Source organism: Ictalurus furcatus, chromosome 27, assembly GCF_023375685.1.
Source record: "Ictalurus furcatus strain D&B chromosome 27, Billie_1.0, whole genome shotgun sequence".
NCBI classification, from domain to species: Eukaryota; Metazoa; Chordata; class Actinopteri; order Siluriformes; family Ictaluridae; genus Ictalurus; species Ictalurus furcatus.
The window spans coordinates 17,377,420-17,402,053 of record NC_071281.1 but is presented as its reverse complement, the minus strand read 5'-3'; the positions used below and the strand labels follow the sequence as shown (position 1 = coordinate 17,402,053).

The 24,634-nt window shown below is 42.4% G+C and overlaps 1 protein-coding gene across 3 annotated transcripts in view; it reads left to right on the top strand.

Moving 5' to 3' along the window:
• The first annotated feature begins 1,369 nt into the window (after nt 1–1,369).
• mylk3 (myosin light chain kinase 3) overlaps nt 1,370–24,634 on the top strand; it is a 40,668-nt gene continuing 17,403 nt past the window's right edge. For 2 of the 3 annotated variants that reach the window (XM_053616968.1, XM_053616967.1), the window contains exons 1-6: nt 4,970–8,624; nt 11,057–11,150; nt 14,247–14,499; nt 17,251–17,687; nt 20,050–20,155; nt 23,362–23,455. In XM_053616968.1, the coding sequence (XP_053472943.1) occupies nt 8,052–8,624; nt 11,057–11,150; nt 14,247–14,499; nt 17,251–17,687; nt 20,050–20,155; nt 23,362–23,455 (1,557 nt within the window). In that variant the 5' untranslated portion in view covers nt 4,970–8,051. Of the gene's footprint in view, nt 1,622–4,969; nt 8,625–11,056; nt 11,151–14,246; nt 14,500–17,250; nt 17,688–20,049; nt 20,156–23,361; nt 23,456–24,634 lie in introns of those variants that run through there. The other variant, XM_053616969.1, reaches the window with a different exon arrangement.

The following is a 24,634-nucleotide window of genomic DNA, read 5'->3' as shown; positions in this document are numbered from 1 at the left end:
ATTTTCATATCCTTTCTCCTCCAATTTAGCACCAAGCAGTCCTACTTTAGATCTCTCCTTCACCAATACAGTGCATTTTGTTTCCTTTGTGTTTTCTTTTACAACCAATTGTGTAATATATATATATATATATATATACATAATCATGTGCAAGGATGGCTCATGCTTCATGCAGAGATATCATAGAGTGGGGTACACACCTGGGACTCAAACCTCTGCTCATGTTCTACCTGATTTTCAAACAGTCTTAAAGGAGCAGTGAGTGATTGTTTGAGGTAAAGCTCTATTGGTGAAGTTTCTCCTAAACTCCATGCAACTCTGGCAGACTCTGTACTGTAAATGAGGAGCGAGAACATTCAACCAATCAGGACAAGGAGGCGTCTTTAAACAGCTGTCAGTCATGTTGCCTGTCGATTCAGAAACTCCGCATCTTGTGCTAGCAAACTGCCGCTGTCAAGTCTGGTTCGCTGAAGAGTTCTTCAGGTTTGTCTGGTTGGGAGAACATGTGAAGGTTCTTTGTGGAACTTTGCAAGAGGTTTGCACACACACATTTACACACCCATTCCATGTAGATAAAAGTTCACTCTAGAAAAGTTTCCCAAATAAATGTAAATGGTGGCACACTGGCACAGCTCCAGGGTTCCTGGTGTCCTTGAGTTTTGCATGTTCTCCCTGTGTTCTCTGGTTGTTTCCTCCAGGTTCTCTGGTTGGACTGGCTGTTCTAAATTGCCTAGGTGTGAATAAGTGTGTGAATGTTTTGATTGTACTCTGCTGTCATCTCAACCAGGGTGTGTCCCCGGCTCGAGCTTATAGCGTTCTCCGCATCTACCACAACCCTGACCGGGATAAAGCACTTACTGAAGATAAATGAAGAAGAAGAAGAAGAAGAAGAATTCAGTGTGAGTCAGAGCCTCGTCTGCCCTGATGACTGCGTCGGTGCTGTTATCTGGTATGTGAGTTTGACGCATCACATATCACAGCTTGTTGACCATCATCCCAGAATAAATACCTTCACTTCAACCCAAGCTTTTATAATGAAGCAAATCTGAAAGTTTTATGGATGTATAAAACATGAATCATATCCGGCGACCATTACGAGAAGACGGATCTGCTCAGGAACCTGATGCCGCCACAACGCAGTGCTACTTTGAGAGAAAACTGTGAGAAACACACACAATCACACTATCTTTATTCCAGACCAGAGTGTCCTGTCCTGCCCTCTGATCCGCAGTAATAACGGAAACAACACTCAGACCTTCTCTAGGGACAGTTCCGATGTATCTGTACCCCGTTAAAAAAACAGGACCCTGACATTTCCAGCATACCGGACTAATCTCAGGCAGCTGCTATCTCTGAGCAGGAAGTGCTCTGGGCCCGGTGCCGCGTTTAGGGGACTCTGGTATCAGCAGGGGCGCAAACATAGACAACAGGGAACAGGGCAACGAAGACAGAACTCATTTAGGGGTCCAGAACGATCATGGTCCCCCGAGAGTCCAGATTTAAAGAATGCTGCTGTTGTGATCTCCAGTAAAGACATCAAGACATGGGGACGTCACTGTACAAATCTCTGCTCCTCAACACCAGCGGGTTCAGCGTGTCCGACTACATCCGCAAGTTCACGGTAACTAAATGCAACCTTTTCTTTTTTTTTAACACGATTTGCATGATGGCAATCGACTGTGCTTTTACGCAAATGGAGCCTTTCAGCGCCGGATAAATGACAGAGTTTAAGAAGAGAGTGCTCACTTTATTTTGAAAAATTCACGCGTTACGGTGATGTAACAATGAAAGCTGAGCATCCCTAAAAAGAGTTGACATACAGGCAGCTGGTGAAACGCCAGGATTTGCATTTAAATGAGAAAACGGGGGTTTGGAATAGAGCATAAATCTAACAAAGTTCACTTTATTTATTTATTTATTTTATGGGTTTTGTTTCACGCTAGACCTGGCGTGAAAATGTTCTATTTCAGGCTCTTTGTTGATATTTTAAAGTCACTGCTTTGTGTGAAAGCCACAACATGGGAGAAGATCCTCAGACGCGTGCCTTTGCTTCACTTCTTCTTTAGTGTTATTTCGAGTCGGTTTCTTTGTTTTACTGATGTAGATTTGCCTTCCGTCACTCCTGAGCTGTGAATCATGTTCAAATGCATTACCACCCGGATGAGTAAATCTCCTTCTAAGAGCACGACCTTGTAATAAGCAAGAGACTCTGTGCTATTTGGGTGTTCAGGAAAATGACTCATAGTTGTTACGCAACCAAACAAAGGGAAGCCCAAAATGCTAACATGGGGGGGGGGGATAAATAATAAATGACAAGCATTCTATGGAAGTGAAATGTAATTAGTACATTGGTTTGAAGCTCAGGCATTAGAGGAGCTCATTTCACTGGATGTGAGCTGTACTGCCATGTCCCGCCATGTCACACATCCTTGGATGGAGAGAAGGCCTCTGTAAACAGAGACCGCCGTATAAACCGTCACCTCATATAGGTCAAGGCTAAACGTTGCTATGAACACACAGTGGGATGTCCTCCACGTCGTCCAGGACCATGGAAAATCCACCCGGTTTGACTCACAGCACGTGCGTTAGAGCAGTATCTGTGGTGCGAATTGCTGTGACAAGATATTAACTTACAGACTAGTCATTTGTACGTTTGTCCATAATGCATTCTTGAGATTCTGCGCATGACTGACTGACCTTTTGCATAACGCGTGAGTGTAATGCATCTTCGTTTATTTTAGAAATATGTTGTGTACAGCGGACACCACGTTCATACTCGTTAGTCCAGAATTATATTATATTATATTATATTATATTATATTATATTATATTTATTTATTTATTCTTCATTAATTCTGATGTCAAGATGACATAACACCTGAGTCAGGTGACATAAGGTTGTGTTAAGAATGTTATAACAGCTGACTTCTGGTTATAACATCTCAAACATCCAAAGCAAAGACAGTTATGGTTGCAGTGATGTTTTATTATATATATATATATATATATATATATATAACTCTGATATTACTGTGTAATATAAATAGTCAAATCAAACTTATTCACACAGAGACAAGAGATTATTATCCATAATTCTGTCATTATGATGTTATGACATTGCCATAAGGATGAATAAATATCTTATAAGTAGAGGTCTATCAGAATATGCACAATACTGTCATTATGGTATCGTAGCTTTGTTATGACTTTGCATTAAACTCAGAAACATACGTATGCTGTACACTGAGATTATAACGTCAGTTGTTATAGTGTTGTAACATAAATCAGCCTGGAGAAATATCACAATGGAACGTTATGTCAACAAAAATCTCCCCCCTGACTCAGACGTTATAAAGGGCTTATGTAGACCTACGAAAACAAAAATGTCAATTTGACATGAAAAGTTGTTAATAAGGCTATAACTGTTTATTCCAGTTAATGCCAGTTGTCATGAAGGGCTTATGTAGGGCTTATGTAGCGCTATGAACAAATTTCAACAAGCCATGGAAATTGTCAGTAAGGTTATAAATGGTTATTCAGGGTTATGTCAGTTGTCATGAAGGGCTTATATAGGGCTTATGTAGACCTATGAACACTGTCCTCAAAAGTTAAAGGAATTGTCAAGCACCATCTTAAAATTAACAGTATTTTCACCAGGTTGTGCTTCTTCTGGCAGCTGTATAGTTTTACAGCTTCAAAAGCCTCAACATGATCAAATTACAATTAAATTGTTTTTGTCCCTTCCCGTCCAGATGAATGTGTCCCACTAACCCCAAAGTGTCGTGTCAAGGTCCTGCATCACGATCATATTACGCCAGCTCACAAATCTAGCTTAGCGGAACGTTTTCTGAATGTTTGTGGTTGAATGAATGTGTTTCATTCATTCAGTCTGTCAGGGTTTCTACAGGTTAGGAGAATATTTATAAACGTTCCTACAACACTGCGGGACGTCGGGCGTTAACGATAACATTTCCATAATGCTAAACGTGCTAAATGCTCAAATTGAAAAACATGGCCACATAAGATGGTTTCTAGGGCAGGAACTACATTAACAGGAATGACTTTCCTTTTAAGACCTGCAGATATTTTACTGATCACTTTCTCCGATTGCTGAGGAATTCAAGTGGAGAAGTCCGGTCAGTGTTAGGAAAGATGTTTTTATCCGTTTAGACCATTTTCATGGTTAACCTCATTTCTCTGGGTGGAATGAAGAGACTTTGGCACTTCATTCTCCTATTCATAGTCTCCTTCATCACATGTAAATGTGTGGACAGTCCCAGCTGAGGTGAGGAAATATCCATTTATGAGCCGACTCACTGCCAGCCCCATATCCTCCATGCTCCCAAACACTCTGACTCACTAACACACCCATGCGAACTTGGAAATTGGGTTAACACCAGCTGGTAATGGTGAATTCCAGCCACTACAAATGCTCTCCGTGGAAATGCCTTTATGGAGTCAGATTCCAACGACAGAAAGCAAAACACCCAGCTGGTACCTTTCCACTGTTTGTCCATTACATAACATGCATCTATTGAGCACATTCAGAATCTGGCACCAATACAAGGTGGAAAACCATGCTCCCTCTGAGGAGGGATTTATAAATAAAGCCCACTCGCTTGTACATCTGAGACATGAGTATGTACAAAAGGCTCATTAACTCTCTGCACTCTTATATGTATACGATGCTTTGAATGCAGTGGGTGTGGCGGTGTAATGATTCCATACAGTCTGGAGACAGATCTGTTATTTATGTACTTTCCATGTTGTGAAATCCATGTGGATGTTTCACAGTGTTATAACTGATACAAGTTATTGCTAAATTGTTTTCCCCCCCCCCCCAATAATCAGATTGCTTTGTACATGTAAACACAGCCAGTATCTCATTTTGAGACTATTTACAGCCATACTATTTACAAAACTAATAGCCTGGTGGTGTCTTTTTTTTTTTTAAATGACAAAAGTGAAGGACACAATCAAGGATTATTATAGTTATTATAGTTATTATTTGGATAGGTTAGCACGTTTGCCTCACACTTCCCGGGTTGGGGATTCGAGTCCCGGCTCTGCCCTGTGTGCGTGGATGTTCTCCTGGGGGTTTCCTCTGGTTATTCTGGTTTCGTCCCCCAGTCACAAAGACACGTGTTGTAGGCTCATTGGCATTTCCAAATGATGGAACTCATGATATGAATGGGTGTGTGAAAGTGTGCGCAGTTGTGCCCTGTGATGGGTTGGCACTACGTCCAGGGTATCCCCCCGCCTTGTGTCCCGAGTTCCCTGGGATAGGTTCCAGGTTCCCCTGTTACCCAGTGTAGGATAAGCAGTATGGAAAATGGATGGACGGTGCTATAAGCTATAAGACTCATTAATTTAAAAAATAGGTCCAATAAGAAGTATAAATAATGTTCACTTCAACTGGGTGGAAAGTTTTGGAATAAAAACATCAAATGCCTCCAATCAATCAATCAATCAATCAATCAATCAGGTGGTACATATTTGTCTAATATTTGAATAGTTGTTTTTTTTTTTTTTTTTTTTTAACTATAATGGCTGGAAAACATTCAAGAACCCCTTCCCTAAAGGAATCACAAACCCTAAATAACACAATAATGTTCATTACATGATGTGCTGCTGGAACAGATTTGGATGCAACCATTTTCACTTCCTGTTTGATTTACCTTTGGTTTTGTCTTCAGGAAGTGAAATTCAGTTCAGTGCGGTTCAGGTCGGATGTGATTACACTCCGTGTCTACATCTGTTCAACTGATTTCTTCATGCCAGGAAAAATACTGCGGTCTTGCATGGCCAGTCAGGTTGTGTGATATTGAGGATAACAAATATTTTCCACCCAGTTCATTGAATTGAATTGAGTTTATCCAAGAATGGCATGGAATTCCCCATGGAATTGGGCTACATATTTCAATTCAATTCAGTTTTATTTGTATAGCACAATGCAGCTTTACAGAAATGTATCAATTTCAGATCTAAATTTTAAGTTGATAAATTTATCCCTAATGAGCAAGCCAGAGGCGCCGGTGGCGAGGGAAAACTCCCTGGGATGATATGAGGAAGAAACGTTGAGAGGAACCAGACTCAAAAAGGGAACTCATCCTCATCTGGGTGGCACTGGATAGCGTAATTATTAAAAAAAAATTCCCTTCTATAACTGTGTGCTATACGTTAAAACAAAGAGTGTGATCAGGAAATTCACCACAGTCTCAACACGAAGTCTGTTCCGCTGAAATCATGAACTGTCCACCGATGGAGACCCGAGCGCAAAGTCTGTTTGTGCAATTGTAGTCCAAAACCGTCACCGCAACCGCAGTCCCAAGAGACAGCACCAAAGCTGCCCGCATCAATTGCAGTCAAATGCCATCTCCACAGCTTCCAAGTGTCCCGAGGTTGTACATATGGGACCAACCTCAGCAACAGTGACTGGCCTTCAAGCGACTCCAGAAGCAGGGCACCAGGACGGTCCAGGCCGGCCCGGAGAGCAGAACGGGTCAGGCCCTTTGCTATCTCGGGAGCAACATGTAGAGCTTTTTATTGTAGAGGTAGCTGCGGTACACACTGCACACATTAGAGTCGTTATATCCACACTTTCTATTTTGTCCCCAACCCTAGACTTGAGCAAAACAAAATAATTAGTGAAAGAATTATTTCAAAAAGTGTCTGGGATTTAGTACAGTACATTGAAATGTATTACACGATGTTACTTTGGAATTATTACAATACATTTGGTGACAGTTGCCCTGATTTTTATTAGCATGTTCAGGGTCAGACTTTGAGTTTTGGTATTGGCCTGGTTTTGTCATGGAGACTTGGCAACCTTGCCTCTATTGCACGCCAGCTAGCGACAGCAGACAGTGAAGGTTAAACGTGTACACAAGAAGCCACTACAAATTTGAAACTGTTGCTCAACTGCCCTATTATGTATGCATGGGCTAACAGATTGGCTAACATCCATCTGATTGTCAGGACAGAGAGAAAAGTCCCGTCCTTCTCACCCAGCGGGTTGAATATGCTCTCTTGGACTCTCGCCAATGGATGATTGTGGCGTCGTCAGGATTCCAGCTTCAATCTCATGATTCCTGACTACAAACCTGAAACCTTAAACAGCTGTGCCACTCGGGAACATTCTGCACTGTTTCATTTCACATCCTGTGTGCTGTATTGCACAAACAAAACGACTGAAACTGTGAAGAAACTGTGCTACTGTCCAATTATTTTCCACCTGTACTGTATTGCGAATGTGACAAAGCCCCTGGATCAGGTATTAGTTGTTTTTTTTATTTTTTATTTTCCTTTCTTAAGCAATCTTTTCCTGGCAGGACACAGCATAATCGAATTCTTTATTCAAAGAGGGAACACATCTAACATTCCATTTCACGATTAATTTCCATACCAGTGTCTAGAGGGGTTTATTTTTACAAGAAGTGTCAACCCAAAGTCAAGGCACGTTCCAGCCACAGAGCATTATGCAGATTGGAACCAGTGCATTTTTAAGCAAAGAAGACATCCCCATCCTGATCCTAGAACAAGACATGTACAACATTCCAACTGATTCAGTCCAACTTTGCATGTTCTGATTGATTGGCGTTTCATGAAAGGTCATTCCTTGCATGTATGCTTGTCAACAGCATCTGTCGTGTTAAGTTTAAATGTTTTGGTGACGTCAAGGGACTGCTGGAACTTTGGCAGCTCTAGGTCCTGTATAAAAAGCATGAACTCGAACAGAGCGAGCTCAATACAGTGGAACAGAGAAGGGGGAGGGAAAAATAGAAGTGTCGCGATAAGATACCAAAATGGAGGTGTTTATTTAAGTGGTGTCATGTCTCTGGTGCATACTGACACCATTCTGGACTAGCTGCTCGTTTTGGTGGGAGGAACAACGACACCTGAGAGAAGCCTTAAGAGGAGTAAGATAGGAAGGACCGAAATAGCTGTTCTGATAACTTTTGCTCACAGTGACCCAAGGATTAGTGGTGCTTCTTTCTCTTGCCTTTTGTCTTGCCCCTGAGCTGTTATCCTGACTGCGTTTCACTCCAATCATGAGTAAACCGGTGACTCTGGCCACCTGCATTGCCAAGATGTACGAAGGTGCAAAGCTGGACAACTCTGGAGCAGCATCTGGGTCACCAAAGAAAGCCAGTTCGACTCTTCTGGGCAGTCTGGGCCACATTGAAGAGAAGATAAAGCTCCTGGAAGGAAGAGTTGAACAGGTCACAAATACACAGAGTTTAGTGCTTCAGAAATTAGAGTCAGTGTGTAAAGGAATGGTAGTTTTGGAGAAGAACTTTGCACAAATCAATCAAGACAAAGCTGTAGTACAGTCCTTTATAAAACCTCCTCGTAGAGATGCAGAACAAGGCGTGTGTGATTCAGCTGCGATCGCTGAGGTCAAATCCCTCTGTGGAGAAACGGTGGCACTGTTGATGAGCCTGAAACAAGAAGGCCAGCTGCAGAGAAAGAAAATCGAGGGGATAGAAAGTTCAGTTTCAACCCTGGATAAGGTGCTCGGGTACGTGGGCGAAGCTTTCCGCAGCTCAAAGATAGTGGAGTTCATTCTCAGTGGCGTCGTGCCTTGGAGGAAGCAAGGCCTTCTGGACGCAACAGACGATCAGGTTAGTGAGCCCCTGAGAATCTTAAGGGTTTTACTCTGGGTTGTATGCAAGTTCTTGCCGCATTGAGTCATTGCTGTGGAGGTCTGGGTTTGCTATCTGATAACTTTTGTCTGAATGTCTGTACATTTCATAGGAACAGTTATACTTGAAGAAAAATCTGTGTTTAAAAAATATATATATATCTTGTGATCTAAAGCTAGTATGTTTAACTGATGGCTCCATTCTTGAGATTTGCTAAACGGGTCCAGGTTCCTTTGGAACATGTTTCCCAGGTCACTGCTGTGTCCACAGAGAAGCTTCAGGTTTCATATGCCATTGTACGAGACGTGTTGTTTAAGGACTCTTGACCTGGATTACTGGGAGTTCAACTGGTACCCAAGTCTCCAGACATAAACCATGAAAGCGTTCAGTCGCACCATTTTCCTTCCAGCCTTTTTAAAATGTATTTTATTGTAACAGTACTGAGAGATCTACTTATCCTACCCCTTTGTCCTGTTAGAAAAAAAACAACATCCAAACTAAAACCCTTGTGACACAGTGTATAAGGAATTTACTGTATATTCAAAATACGACAAGCCACAGCGCTGTTGGATTCTCAATTCTGATTGGTCGGAAGGTTGATTCATTTTCTATAACAGTGGCTCTGAGCCATGTGTGTGCAGAGTTTGTGTGTTCTCTCCGTGCTGTGGGGGTTTCCTCCGAGTACTCCGGTTTCCTCCCCCAGTCCAGCGACATGCATGGTAGGCTCATTGGCGTGTCCAAAGTGTCCGTAGCGTATGAATGTGTATGTGAGTGTGCCCTGTGATGGACTGGTACCCCATTCAGTGTGTCCCCGGCCTTGTGCCCCACGCTCCCTGTTATAGGCTCCAGGTTCCCCACGACCCTGTAGAATAAGCGGTAGGCAAAATGGACAACAGCAGCTCTGACAGTAGTGCAGGTTTATATTAATGCTCTTGTTATAATACGTTATCGTTTATATAGTAACAACTCATTCACAAGGACTCAGATGGTGGACGCCCTACATGAACGGCGTCTGTTTTCTGTCCGAAGAAATCTGTTTATTTGACGTTCATGGAAGGAGTCTCCAGTGTCAGTGCCTCCGACATCTTCAGGACAGAGGAGTTTACGCTTTTTGCGGTTTCTCAATAACTCGCTGCCTTATTAACTACAAGAGGAAGTGAGGGAACGGATATATAAATATAGCTGCTATAACGTAACTGAGAGCAGGAGTTCACGTGTTTCACAGCCGTATGACGTACGTCATTATTTAATAAATAAACAATTGTAATCGTTGGCACGATTACTACTGTGACGTATATAAGTGGAATAAAACACTTCAGGATGTGCTGTTATCGGTAAATAATCAACTTCAGGGTGATGACAGAAACTCCGCTTCATCCCACCGCCGTGTTGTTGATTATTTTCCTATAACAGCACGGCACCGGGTGTTTTATTCCGATACATAACGCGTTATCTGATATAGAAACGGTTTGAAAAGTTCTCCGCTGTTTCCCAGATGCTAATTCTTTCTATAGTTCTATAGTTCTTTCAAGAAAGTTTCTATCGTTGCTGTTTTTAACAATTAAGGATGCCACTTACAGTAGATCCGTTTAAAAAAAAAAAAAAAGATTTCTCAGTTCCTCTCCACATGCTGATCTAATTGCTCCATGCATATTCTACTTTCTCTTGGTTTGATCTTGGCGAAAGAAAGGCAAAAGGCCTTGCTCTAATTGCCTGATCCGTGATCATACAGCGTAGCCCATTGTTAAGTGGAGTGTGTGACAAGGAAGGACCGGAGCGCTATAAACTCTCAGGGGAAAAATGATGTAGGAATGTGACTGGGAATTGTGACAGCACAAAATTTGTAGCTCAGTCTCAGTATAATTTATGCTTTTGAAATAAAAAGAAAAAAACAAACAAGTCATTCTGTATTGTTTTTGCTGCCGAACTCACGACTAAAGGACCCAATGACATAAGCATATACCATAAGCATATAACTAATAATTACTGAAAGGTCTGTATTTCCCTGCAGATTTAAACACCCATATTCACAGTTCTTTCTATTTTGAGTCACACTGTTTTAGAATGTCTTGTTTTCTGATTTGCACGGGTATATAAACACTATTCAGTATAGTTGAATTTGTTCGATTTTCCTTCTGTTTTGTGTTCATTTTGTGATAAGTTGTGACATCTCTGTGACAGTCTGGTACAGATATTATTAAACAAACGCCTCCAGGGTCATTTTAATTCAAATGATGCTGGATACAAAATGGATGAAGATCCTGGCTCATATAATGTACAGCCTAAGGGGAGAAAATCTGAACGTCACCATGGTGGCTCAGAACCAGAAATGCAGAACCAGAAGTAGGTTTTTCGCGTCATCCGAAAACAATCTGTGACACCTTTACCTTTCACTTTATTTTCTCCCCCAGAAAAATACATCAGATGGTGATGCCACAAAGGCCAAAAGCTCTTTCTGTCACACAGGAACTCAGGCTCCGGAGGAACTTAATGAGCAACCTGCAGGTAGGAGATCGAGTCTCTGAGCGCAGTCTGCTGCGCTGTCAGCTTTCTCCGAGCCAGAGCTTTATCATCAACCTGGACGGCTTCCATAAGAATATTCTTCATCCGGCAGAAATACAGCTCAGCCGACGCATTTTGGGTTGAAAATAAGACGTGTCTATGATGGAATAACCATGAAATCTGTTATTTAAAGCTGTGATGTGCACATTATGACACCAACATTGTTATCCAGTTGTGGGGCAAAAATATTGGGGTTTCCAGCCCTGATCTGTAAGAGATAGAACAGGCAACGATAAAGGTTGGGCTTACAAGTTATTAAAAAAAAAAAAAAAGATATGTCACGTTCAGAAATCGTTTAAATAATTTGACGCATTATTAAAAAAAAAATCGTGATGATAAAGAAACACAGATTTTTGGGGGGTTTAAAGGCGAGTGCTTTTGTTTAAAGGCAGTATTGAAAAACCCCATCTTGGATGCTTCAAAGAAAATCTGGCAACCTCGGAGGCATGAACTGTACAGTTGAGATCATACGTTTACATACGCCTTGCGGAATCTGCAAAATAATAATAATAATAAATAAGAAGGATTATAGAAATTGCCTTTTTTCATTTAGTTCTGCCCTGAATATGCCGTTTCACATAACAGATGTTTACATACATTCCACAAGACACAGTAATAAATGAATTCACACAAATGAACCAGTTCAAAAGTTTACACACGCTCGATTATTCATACCGTGTGTCGTTACCTGGATGATCGACGACCGTGTTAATATTTTGTAATAGTTATTCATGAGTCCCTTGTTTGTCCTGAGCAGTTAAACCGCCCACTGTTCTTCAGAAAAACCTTCCGTCCTGCACATTCTTTACTTTCCCAGCATCTTCTACACATTTGAGCCCTTTCCAACAGTGCCAATATGATGTCGAGATCCATCTTTTCACACTGAGGACGACCGAGGGACTCGTACACGACTATTACAAAAGGTGCGAACGTTCACTGATGCTCAAGAAGGCAACACGACTGACGCATTAAGCGCCAGAGGGGGTGTAAACTTTTGAACAGGACGATCGTTGTAAATTTTTTTCATTTTGTCTTCTGGAAAACATGTAAATATCGTCTGTAGCTTCTGAAGGGCGGTACTCGATGAACGAAATACGATCTTTAAACAAAATAACGATTTACCCCGATCGTTCTGTTCAAAAGTTTACACCCCCCTGGCGCTTAATGTATCCCGTGTCGCCTTCTTGAGCATCAGTGAACGTTCGCAGCTTTTGTAATAGTCGCGTACGAGTCCCTCGGTCGTCCTCCGTGTGAAAAGATGGATCTCGACATCCTGTAGGAGCTGTCGGAAAGGGCTCAAATATACAGACGATAATAATAATACCTCCGTAATTTCAACAATGTTTGTAATTTAGGTATACAATGTGCAGGACACAACTGTGGGCCACAATATTAGAAGTAATTTAATTGAGAGTCAAATGTAAAGGAACCATCTAAGGCACTTAATTCTGTGACTGTTACTGACAAATTGATGTTTGATTAAAGGATCAACGCTATAACATTCTTCCTCGTATCTTAAATAAAGCAGAGCTTCTACAAAGCAGTGTCCTACATAACCATCTGTCAGATACTGAGCAGAACGGAGACTTTAATACTGCTCTCCATATGTGCTGAGTTGCCCAGTGATAATGCGAGAGGTGGGCGATAGAAACAAATGCGATGGGAATCTTTGCATGCAATGCAGGTCCTCTGAAAGGTTGGAATTTGGCATGTGATACGTGACTCCTACAGTAGGGGAAACTGGAGCCCACTGACACGGGGAGAAGAAAACTTCACATCAACATGTAAAGGTGCTTTAAGCTCAGCTGCTACAAAGATCTGCCAGATGCTAAAGATTTTTAGCATCTCGTCAGATTTATTGTCGCTCGCCTCACGCTCACGCTTAACGTCTTCTGAAAGTCAAAAATGAGTGAATCAGCAGCACATCCATGTCAACGGGGCTAATTATAGAGACTGGGACGGCTCCACATTTATTATTATTTTAGGACTCAGTACAGTAGTAACACAAACAATATATATAGAATTTAGCATAAAATATATGTGAGATGTTATCTTGAATCAGTGCCTGCAGCAATCTTTGATATAAACCTCTAGATTTCGAAATTGTAATCTAATTCCTGTAATAAAGTACATTTTTATGAGCTAAAAGTCATTTTAATAGATAATTATATAAAATTAATTTCTAATGGGTTAATTAAGCAATCTTCCGTGTCTGCAAGAATGGACATCAACAAAAGCATTCACGTCTACAGTGACAGGATTGACGTGTACAGTAAAAGGATTGACGTTTACAGTAACAGGATTGACGTGTACAGTAGCAATATTGATGTCTACAGTAACAGGATTGACGTTTATGGTAACGTAACAGGATTGACGTTTACAGTAACAGGGTTGACGTTTACAGTGACAGGATTGACGTGTACAGTAGCAATATTGATGTCTACAGTAACAGGATTGACGTTTACAGTGACAGGATTGACGTGTACAGTAGCAATATTGATGTCTACAGTAACAGGATTGACGTGTACAGTAGCAATATTGATGCCTACAGTAACAGGGTTGACGCTTACAGTGACAGGATTGACGTTTACAGTGACAGGATCGATGTGTACAGTAGCAATATTGATGTCTACAGTAACAGGATTGACGTGTACAGTAGCAATATTGATGTCTACAGTAACAGGGTTGACGTTTACAGTGACAGGATCGACGTTTACAGTGACAGGATCGACGTGTACAGTGAGAGGATTGATGTTTACAGTAACAGGATTGATGTGTACAGTAGCAATATTGATGTTTACAGTAACAGGATTGACGTTTACAGTGACAGGATTGACGTGTACAGTAGCAATATTGATGTCTACAGTAACAGGGTTGACATCTACACCTATTCATGTAAAATACTTGGAATTGGATTTGCATCCATATTGATTTGTTCGCTCACAAGCGAGATTAAAATGAAATATATTTGAAATCCCTTTGACATTTACGTTACAATAAATGTGTAACTCTGCCACTGATTCACGTTTCCTTCTACAGTCCCACACAAGCATCAAGAACATAAAGTCAACTCTCCAGCCCTTGGTTCCTTTCCAGCTTTAACAGGAGAAGTTCCGGCTCTTAAATCCCAGCGCAGGCCAAAGGAGGTGACGCTGAAGAGCAGAGAGCCGGGCCGAGTTCAGGCCTTCGCTCCCGAGAGCCCGAGCGAGCCCGAAGCGCTCGAAGTCAGCAAAGATGATAAAGTCTTGCCCGCAGAGAGCATCTCCGTGACTGCAGCTTCTCAGCTTGAGAGGTGAGCCTTCAAAATCTAAACGATTCAGTCTTGTGGAACTGATTGTCCTAAAGCCCGGTGCTGCAGGGATTTGGGTTATTAATCGCTTCCTTCATGTGTTCAGTCAGGAACGTCTGAACAGAGTTTAAGAGATTTCCTCCCAGATGGGATTTAGAAATGTCTAAAAGGGCATTTTACCTTAAACTCTCATTAACGGGACTGTCTGCGCAGTTACATCACAGCATGCTCTGTTCAAATCCCAGCCCTGCCAAGCTGCCATTGGTCAGTTGTATAAACGAGATAAACGTAAAGTCGCTCTACATGAGGGTGTCCGCCAAATGTCCACATTTTTTTTTTAGATGTGATTTGGTTTTAATTCAATTCATTTTATTTATATAACGGGCGTTGTCTCAACGCAGTTTTACAGAAACATATAAACACAGGATGGAGATTTTAAGTGTGTGAGTTTATCCCTATTGAGCGAGCCGGTGGTGATGGTGGTGAGGAAAATCTCCCTGAGATGTTAAGAGGAAGGAACCTTGAAAGGAACCAGACTCAGAAGAGAACCCGTCCTCATCTGGAGAACGACGGATAGTGTGAAAGCTACTCCACTGTTCGCTGTTTACCTTTGTAGTAAGCAGAGGTCGGTAACATTGGGGGAAAACAACATTAGTGTAATAACTACGTCAGTAAAAATGAGAGTAGCACCTCACACGAGATCAGATGGATATATTCTGATCATTAAATTTGGTCACAGAAACTGCTGAAGACTGGAAAAGCATCGCTCGGTCTTTTTTCTGATCTTCAGTTTGGGTCCGTCTGCGTCTGCGTCTGCTGTGTCCTCAGCAACCTGTTCCTGACTGAGTGAAGTGGAAACTGATGTGTTCTTCAGCTGTTTTGACATGTTGTGCCTTTTGCAATGCTTTCCCGCTCGGTAGTTATTTGAGTTGCCGTAGCCTTCCTGTCACTTTGAACCAGTCTGAACGTTCTCCTCTGACGTTCTCATCTGTTCGATGTGAGCATTAGCTGAAGCTCTCGACCTATATCTGCATGATTTCGGCTGGTCTGTCGTACTCAGATCTACCTCTGGCTTTCACACTGGTCCCAAAGACACGTTAATGAGTCAGCATTGTGCTCCTGTCATTTGAAAACGCCGTCTCTTTGTAACCTGTGGTTTGGCCCCCAACTCATTAGAAGATGAAGGTTAAAGCATGCGCTAATAACCGGAGAAGAAAAGTCTCCAGGTTACCATGAGGTTGACAGAGCAAATGATTTTAATAGCGAGTCAACTCTCAGATGTTAGTTCTCTCGCTCTCTCGCCACTGTTATACACCCTCACTAGTGCGTCCTCTTGACCGCATCATCCAACAAAGTGGAAGTTCAGCGGAAACGTACCGTTGTGCTGCGTATACCGCATACGAGAGGCGTACTGTCATTCCGCCGCAGAAGAATACAGAAACAAAAATAAAATCCGAGTAAGCATCATCTCAGAGGACGCACTGCCACTCACGTTCACACACGTACACAGACGTACACACACGTACTCACACAATCACAGCGAGGTATCGTTGCATTGTCCGGAGTGTTTGGAGAGCCGCATCTCACTCAGAGTGATTGCATGCCTTTATTTGATGTATTACTGAAATGTGAGACGTGTGGATGATACTGCATGTGAACAACAAAGGCTCTCACGCACGCTCGAGGATGGATGTGGTTTCGCGGGGAGTCAGGTTCCTGATCAGCGGAGAGGTTTGATGTTGAAGCCGCCGTCGGTTCAGAACACAGAGGAACTTTCAAAGCCTGTAAATTAACCGTTGTGACTAACTCACGAACTCTTGCTGCTTTTCCATCACAGGAATCTTTTCAGGAACCCAGGAACGTTTATCTGGAAACCAGTAACATTAGGAACCGTTTCAAAACACGTTAAAACAGCAAGTTCTCCAGCAGAGAACTATCGGCCAGGTTCCTCCAGCACAAATGCAACTAAAGTTAATTAGTTCCTGAAAAAGAACACGGGCACCAAAATGGTCCTGGTGTTCTAGAAAGGTTTCTTAAAAAGGTTCCTGGTTTCCTCAAAAGTTGCCAGAGCTCCAAAACAAAAGCTCCGGGAGTACTAAATATACAGTATTAATGGGTTCCAAAGTGTCTTGGGGTTTTAAAAAACATCTTTCTAAAATGGCTCCTGATTTCCTGAAAAAAGTTCCTTAGTTCCTGAAAGAGTGTCCTTAAACAGTTACTCCGTTTCGAAATATTTGCCTACTTCCACAGTTTCCTGACTCGGGAAAAAGTTCCAGAAAAAGTTCCTGTATCTTTAAACATTTTCTGGCTTTACTTAAAAGTTGAAATGTTTTCTTTGAAGGTTTCTGGCTGTCTAAAAGGTGCCCAAATTATGTACACCTTTAACACCCAGCCTTTGTGTGTTAATGCGCCTGTTTTCTCTCGACTAGCCGTTGTTTAATGAGATGCAAATCCTTAGCTGTAGTTTATGAGGAAAGGAGCAGGGCTGCTGCATGGAGCTGTCACTAATTACGCTAAAATATGTTCAGAGTGAAAGGAACTCCACAGCTAATTTCAGCTGGGCGGAGTAAACTCTGAGTTCCTGACAGATTATCTCCTGCTAATTGTCAGTTCCCAGTTCAGTCTGGTTTTCATGCCCTGCTCATTTCTGCCAATTTGCCTTGTGTTCTTAAGAACAAGCTTTAATGTGTATGAATGTGACAAGAACCATGTTAAAAGATTATTAAACTAATGATTCGGATTATGTATTTCTAGCAAAACCCCAGAAACAGAAACCCCAGGAACACCTGAGTGCACAGATGTTTCTGCAGCTGCTGTCCTGCCCTCTGTGGACTCTTTGATTAAAAGACAGGAGCCGAAGCAAAAGACGGAATGTGAGCAAAAAACTAAAGACGTCCCTGAAGCCGAGCCGTGTCACGACGCAAAGCCGAACCTGCCAATCACGGAGAACTTGGAACAGAAGGAGTCCGTTGCTCTGGAAACTCCACAGCCGACAGAAGCTGAGCGTGAACCCAAACCCGTACGGCTCACCCAGGAAACCGGCACCGAGACTGCAGATGTGGTTCTGGAAAAGCCTAAAACGCCCCAGAACAAATCCGAGCCTTCAAAACGTGACGAAGTGGCGAGTTCTGCACCACAGAGTGAAGATCCTTCGAAATCTGCAGGCCTGGATTTACAGTTTCCTATCATTGGTGCGTGAAATACATTCTGGAAGTGGTTTTTAAGTGTTTCAAACACTTAAAAGGTGCATTAGGTATGATTTGTCCAAATCTGGCAAGATTAGTCCTGTGGCACTTAAATAATTGGAGTCGAATAAAATTTGAATGATTTGATTTCACACATTGAGCACACCCCCGGTTCCCACCCATGTACACAAAGCTCCTCCGTCAGAACCTACTGTAGTTCAACTAGACTTAGCATTAGCATTAGCCAACCCGATTTTTAACACTGTAAATAAGCAAAATTCTGCTTATAATGATTCACGAGTTCCGTTCACGAGTGCACGAGTTCTGTTCCTTTCTTTTCTTTCTCTTTGTAATAAACTCTTACGAGCTCTAAGCTGCGATATTAGCATGTTAGCGCTGCTAGCTAAAAGAGCTGCCATTCGTCTGCTTGAAAGCCACGTTATACCTTTATAAGCACGTAAAATTCGGCTCATGATGATTTTTCTGAGGACGTTCCCGCTGTCTCCTTTTTTCTTTATGACGACAAAAAAAAAAAAAAAAAACCTATCACGTTTGATTTGTTGTGTAAATCTGGCTCTCATTCCCGTCCAGGAAAAACATAGCAAATTCTGCGTCCAGCTTCATCTCCTTCACCAGACATAAATGACTCCATCTTGGAAAAGTGCTATCGGTGATTTTATGGAAGCCTGTTTCTGCTGCAGAGAAAGAAAAAAAAAAAGATGAAAAGGCCATTGCAACTTTATATCTCAGAATTGCTACTTGATTTCTCACAACTGTGACTTTATGTCTCTCAATTCTGACTTTTTTCCCCACACTTACGAGTTCATGTCGCACAATTTTGACTTTATTTCTCGCAATTACTAGTTTACATCTCACAATTCTGACTTTTTTTCTAAAAATTTAGACAGACACTTGACACAGTACCCGAAATAAATAAAAAAGACCACTTGACACAGTACCGGGAAATAAAGTCACAGTTACCTTTTTTATTTCGTTTTTTTCTCAGTGGCTGAAACGGGTTTCCACAGGTTTTCCAGCTGATAAGTTTTAACAAAGCACAGCTCGAATTGTTCGCTCACGGGAGAATTATCAGGCTGTCCTGGGAGCGTGCTGATTTCTAAAATGGCGGCGGAGTGAACGGGAGTGTCTATAAAATGACCAACGGGGGGGGGGTCCATTTCAACACAAACAATCCGGTCACAAGCAATCCAGACCATAATACAGTCTTCTAACTGGGCTTTCTCAGCCATGTAATACAGTTGTGCTGAGCTCATGACTCACACCATTATTTACACACCATTATTATCATGTTCTAAATATTTTCCACATTATTTCTACATACAAATACAAAAAAAAGTAAAAAGAAGTGTAAAAAAAAAAACCCCAAACAGACTATTGCATCTTTTAAGCAAATGCGGTCGATCGGCCAAGACATTTGAATTTGCTGCTTCAGTTTTGTGCTGGAGCTTCGAGTCTAATGCAGCTCAAAAGTGAAGGAAGCTTATAGCTACCAGTTTAGCATCTCAAGCAGCGTTGTGGACTCGTGCGTGGTCTTGCTTTCTATCTCACCACAATTTGGTGTTAAACTTGGCTCAGGTTCCTCCAGGGGAAATGTAGCTGAAGTTCATGGGTTCATGAAAAGTTCATGGGTTGCAGAAAAGGTTACCGAAAATGTCTGAGATCAGAAAGAAGAACCTAGGGTTCTAAAAATGGTTTCTGAGTTCCTGAAAATGTTTCTGTATTCCAGAAGAAAACCAAAGGTTCTTAAAAGGTCCTACGTTTCTCTCTCTCTCTCTCTCTCTCTCTCTCTCTCTCTCTCTCTCTCTCTATATATATATATATATATATATATTCTGGGTTCTTGAAGGTAAAAGGTCCCTGCAATAGAACATAGGTTCCTAGAATGGTTTCTGAAAAAGGTTCTGAGTTCTGGAATTAGAAACTGCAGGTTTCTAAAGAAACAAAAGTGTATTAGAACAAGCAACTCAATATAAACATGGTGATTTGCAGCTGTACTACTGCCAGGGTTAATGTAATAGAAAACGAATCGCCGGCAATCAGAAGAAAGATTTGAACAGCGCTGTGACAGAGATGAATCAGATAAATTGGCCCACTTTGTTAGCAGCTGCACCTTCCGAGCATTTGATACTGTAGATCATTAGCTTAGTTATCGCTCGTGTACTCGTATAACAGTAACGACAGCAGGGTTCTTCCAAAGCTCCTGACGTTAATGTTAATGTGTTGTTCCATTAGGCGTTGTAAACAGAGTCACAGACGTCACGTGTCACCTTTCACCTTTCACGCGTCGCCAAGTCACAGTCAGTTATTTCACACCTATTGCGCTTCTCTTCTTTGTTTTTCCCCCCAGACGATTGCCCTCCTCGACCTGCCCCGTTCGAGCACCGCATCGTCAGCGCCAAGCAGGTTCCCATCGGCTCCTATTACACAGTGGAACCCAACGAGTTGCTGGGAGGGTGAGTGTGGGTCAGCGTCTCTCCTCCTGACTACAGCATGAAAACGTCTACTGCATGTATATTTCTTACTCTACAGAGGAACCCTTAATGGTTCTATGTAGAACTATACAGAAGAATATTTCTCGATTAAAAATGATTTTTAGGTAGAACTCTTGTAAAAGACAAAAGATAAATCCTTTGGTTAAATAATGATAATGATTAGTCTTTATTACTCACGTATACGTTACAGCAGCGTGAAATTCTTTTGTTCACATACCCCAGCATGTCAGGAGGTTGGGGTCAGAGCGCAGGGTCGGCCATAATACAGCGCCCCCTGGAGTAGAGAGGGTTAAGGGCCTTGCTCAAGGGCCCAATGGTGGCAGCTTGGCAGCTTGGCCCTTCTGATCAGTAACCCAGCGCCTTAAGGCCAAGCCACCACTGCCCCAATAAGGGTGTTTGGTTTATCTAACATTCTTATCTTCAAATAAATCTATCAAATGCATACACTTACAAAATTGCGTAAACTATTTGTTTTATATTTATTTATATGGATTTTTCAAAATTGCCATGGTGGCATGGAACAGTTTTTGTAGCTGCGATAAAATGTAAGGAAAAGTGTTAACATCAGCCACAGACGGCGTTCTGCGCTCTCTGGTAGCACAGATCAAAAGCGCAGGGCTGCTGAAATCTGGATTCTGATTGGTCGGAAAGTGTTGATTAATTTTCGTTAATATCGTTTCTATAGTAACGGCTCAATCACAGGGACTTGTAGGGCGGACGCTCCACATAAACAAATTTTTTTAACAAATCTTTGATATGGTGATGTTTTAGAGTATGGAGTCGTGGAAGGAGTCTCCAGTGTCAGCGCTTCGGAGCTGCCGGTGAGGGAACGAGCCGCTATAAGGACAGGAACTAACTTGTTTTGCAGATATTCCACAACATTAAATGTAACTAGAAACTATAAATGAGAAAAAAGTACGATGTGTCATTCAAAAAATTGTAATGCTTGGCAAATTGCTGGGGTATAAGAGAAGTAAAACACACTGGGGCGTGCTGTTATCGGGAAATAATCCGCTTTGGGGTGGTATTTGATTGATTGTTCGTTTATTTATTTATATATGTTGTGTACACTTACCCCTGATGGTCTAGTGGCTAGGATCCCACGCTCTCACCGCCATGGCCCGGGTTCAATCTCCCGGAAGGGAACCGACCCAGCCACTGGTACTCTCAGTGCCGGTCCCAGATAAAACGGGAGCGTGGCATCAGGAAGGGCATCCGGCATAAAACCGGTGCCAAATTAAACACGCGGATTGTTGACCCGCCGTGGCGACCCGCTAACCGGGAGCAGCCGAAAGAACAACAAGAACGCTTATAGTAGGATCTGTAACAAAAACAATTCTGAAAAAGTTATTATATATTAAACAGCCTTACGAATGAAGGATTAACTAAAGCTAACCTGCGAAACGTGGCTTTGTCCGGCTGCCACGTGAACTGACTCACTCGGTGATGTAACTGCACACGGCGGCAGGATGAATCTCGTTGGATGGAAACTTGGAGAGAGGAGCACTGACCCGAGGCACACTGCCACAGACTTCAGCAGCAAAACTTCTCGGTTTTAAAAAAAATAAATTCCTGAACCTGAACAGCGCTCGGCTTTCAGTTTCCGAAGACGAGTCAGGGGTCAAAAAGTCCCTGAAACCTGAACCTGAAAATGCACTACGGCACAGGCAAGGCATCATGGGAAGGGAGCCGCTGTATGTAGGCGGATTCATGAGTTCGCTTTCATGATGTTCAAGTCGATTACATTCAGTTGCATTTTTATTTACAGGAAAATGTACATACTTTTGAGCGTGGAGCAAAAGAGTACGCAAGAGTTGAGACGCACTAACACCTCATGTGACGGAAGAGAACGTTGTTGCCTGGATACGCGCGCCGTCGCCGTAAGCGAACTCCTCGTTGCGTTTCAGCTTTTCTGCATCCTCTAAAAAAAAAAAAAAAGGGTCACAAAACTCCTCCCTCTTTCGCGCAAGGAGTCGTCGGCAACGTTAGGTGAAAAAGTGACCACGGAGCCACACTCGGAGAATCTACCGGAACTCGTACACCATCCGGGTACGTCTGGGACACTCGTTTCAACGTACTACGCGGTAATGGGACGCGTTAATTCTCATCTCTGATACTATTTAGGACGGATAGTAGGCGAATTGGGACGCGGCGTTAGTGTTTCTCAAATATGGGCATCATGTGGCATTGTATTTAGCTCTGTTTATGTTATAGTGTGTGTTACATCCCAATAATTATCGTGTGACGATGCGTGTGTAGCGCAAAGGAATATGGACAGATTTCTTAAAAGAAAAGCTCCAGATGCTTCCGGATCGTCGACTTCATCCTCATGTAGCTAACGCTGTCTAGCGTTAGTGTAGGGTGCCACAAATTTTCGAACGTTTTCAAAGGGTGCCGTGACTGAAAAAATGTAGGGAAACGCTGCTGTAGAGCTATAGATTGACGTGAATGTTTAGCGCTACTGTGACCCTTTGTAAATGCCTGTGATTGTTTTCTTAAGCTGCTGTACGTTAGCATCCTGCGTCCCTTTCAGACCCGCAGAGTGTGTGATAAGACCTCACCGCGGGGTAATTATAGTTTTGTGCTATCGATTCACTGTCAACTTGGCATTCGCCCACTTGCGTCCGATGATAATAGCAATGCAGATACGGAGATAAACATGCAGGCGTCGGAGAGGGGGAGGGGGTGGAGCAAGGGGGAGGGGGCTGCTGATAGCATGCGGAGGGTCAAAGCTGAAGAACTGGCATCCACAGAGCACAGAGAGAGAGCACAGAGAGAGAGTACAGAGACTAATCCCCCCCTCCCCAGTAGGGCAGAAATAAGTGCTGGGCTTGCTTCTGACTTGTCACGGACAGTTTATTTTGGGCTGTTGTTGACTCACACTCTACTTTATTCTGAGAAGAAAACGGAGTCAGCTTTTGCCTAAAAAATATTGAATGTACACTACACAGCATTTAGTTCTGATGTTTGCTTCTTTCCTTTTGGCATTTGTTTCATTCGGATTTAGTGTTACAACCATTAAAAGATGAATGTTTCGATATTTTGGGCGTGGCCCGTTTTGTTTTGTTTTGTTTTGTTTTTGCCCAGGAGTGTGCACGGCTTTGCCATAAAGCATCGTAAGCATTTTGTTCTGAACTCTGTGTGTTTTCTGCTCGCTGTCTCTACAGGGGGCGTTTCGGCCAGGTTCATAAGTGTGCTGAGCGCTCTTCAGGTCTCACTCTGGCTGCCAAGATGATAAAAGTGAAGGGGTTGAAAGAAAGGGTGAGTGGGAGAAAAAAAAAGCACAAGCCAAAACAACATCCCTCTCTGCACCTCCACGCCTACACTCTCTCACTTTCAAAGGTGGCTTTTATGTGAAAGTCCAGTAGCTGTCTTACTACAGCCTTACTCCTGCCTTTATTCTCTCTCTCTCTCTCTCTCTCTCTCTCTCTTTCTCTCTCTACTTTTCTCTCTCTCTCTTTTTTTCTCTCTCTCTTTCTCGCTCTCTCTTTCTCTCTCTACTTTTTTCTCTCTCTCTCTCTCGATTTCTCTCTCTCTTTCTGTCTCTCTCTCTTTCTCGCTCTCTCTTTCTCTCTCTCTCTCTCTCTTTCTCGCTCTCTCTTTCTCTCTCTACTTTTCTCTCTCTCTCTCGATTTCTCTCTCTCTCTTTCTCTCTCTCTACTTTTCTCTCTCTCTCAATTTCTCTCTCTCTCTTTCTCTCTCTCTACTTTTCGCTCTCTCTCGATTTCTTTCTCTCTCTCTCTTTCTCTAGCTCTTATTCTCTCTCTCGTTCTCTCTCTCTCTCTCTTTCTCTCTCTAATTTTCTCTCTCTCGATTTCTCTCTCTCGATTTCTCTCTCTCTACTTTTCTCTCTCTCTCGATTTCTCTCTCTCTCTTTCTCTCTCTCTACTTTTCTCTCTCTCTCGATTTCTTTCTCTCTCTCTTTCTCTCTCTTTCTCTCTCTCTCTCTTTCTCTCTCTACTTTTCTCTCTCTCTCGATTTCTCTCTCTCTCTTTCTCTCTCTCTACTTTTCTCTCTCTCTCAATTTCTTTCTCTCTCTTTCTCTATCTCTTATTCTCTCTCTCTTGCTCTCTCTCTCTTTCGCTATCTCTCATTCTCTCTCTCTTTCTCTCTCTCTATTTTTCTCTCTCCCTTGATTTCTTTCTCTCTCATTCTCTCTCTCTCTCTCTCTTTCTCTCTCTCTATTTTTCTCTGTCTCTTGATTTCTCTTTCTCTCTCACTCTCTCTCTCTCTTTCTCGGTCTCTCTCTCTCTTTCTCTATATTTCTCTCTCTCTCTCTTGATTTCTTTCTCTCTCTCTCTCTCTCTCTCTCTCTCTCCTTCTGCTCCTCGCTATGTTCCAGTGACCAGCTCTATTATTCACGATGTCTCTTCATGATGTCTCATAAACACTGCTGTAAATCGAGCTATAAGGAGCTGTAGGCTTCTCCATAAGGGGACA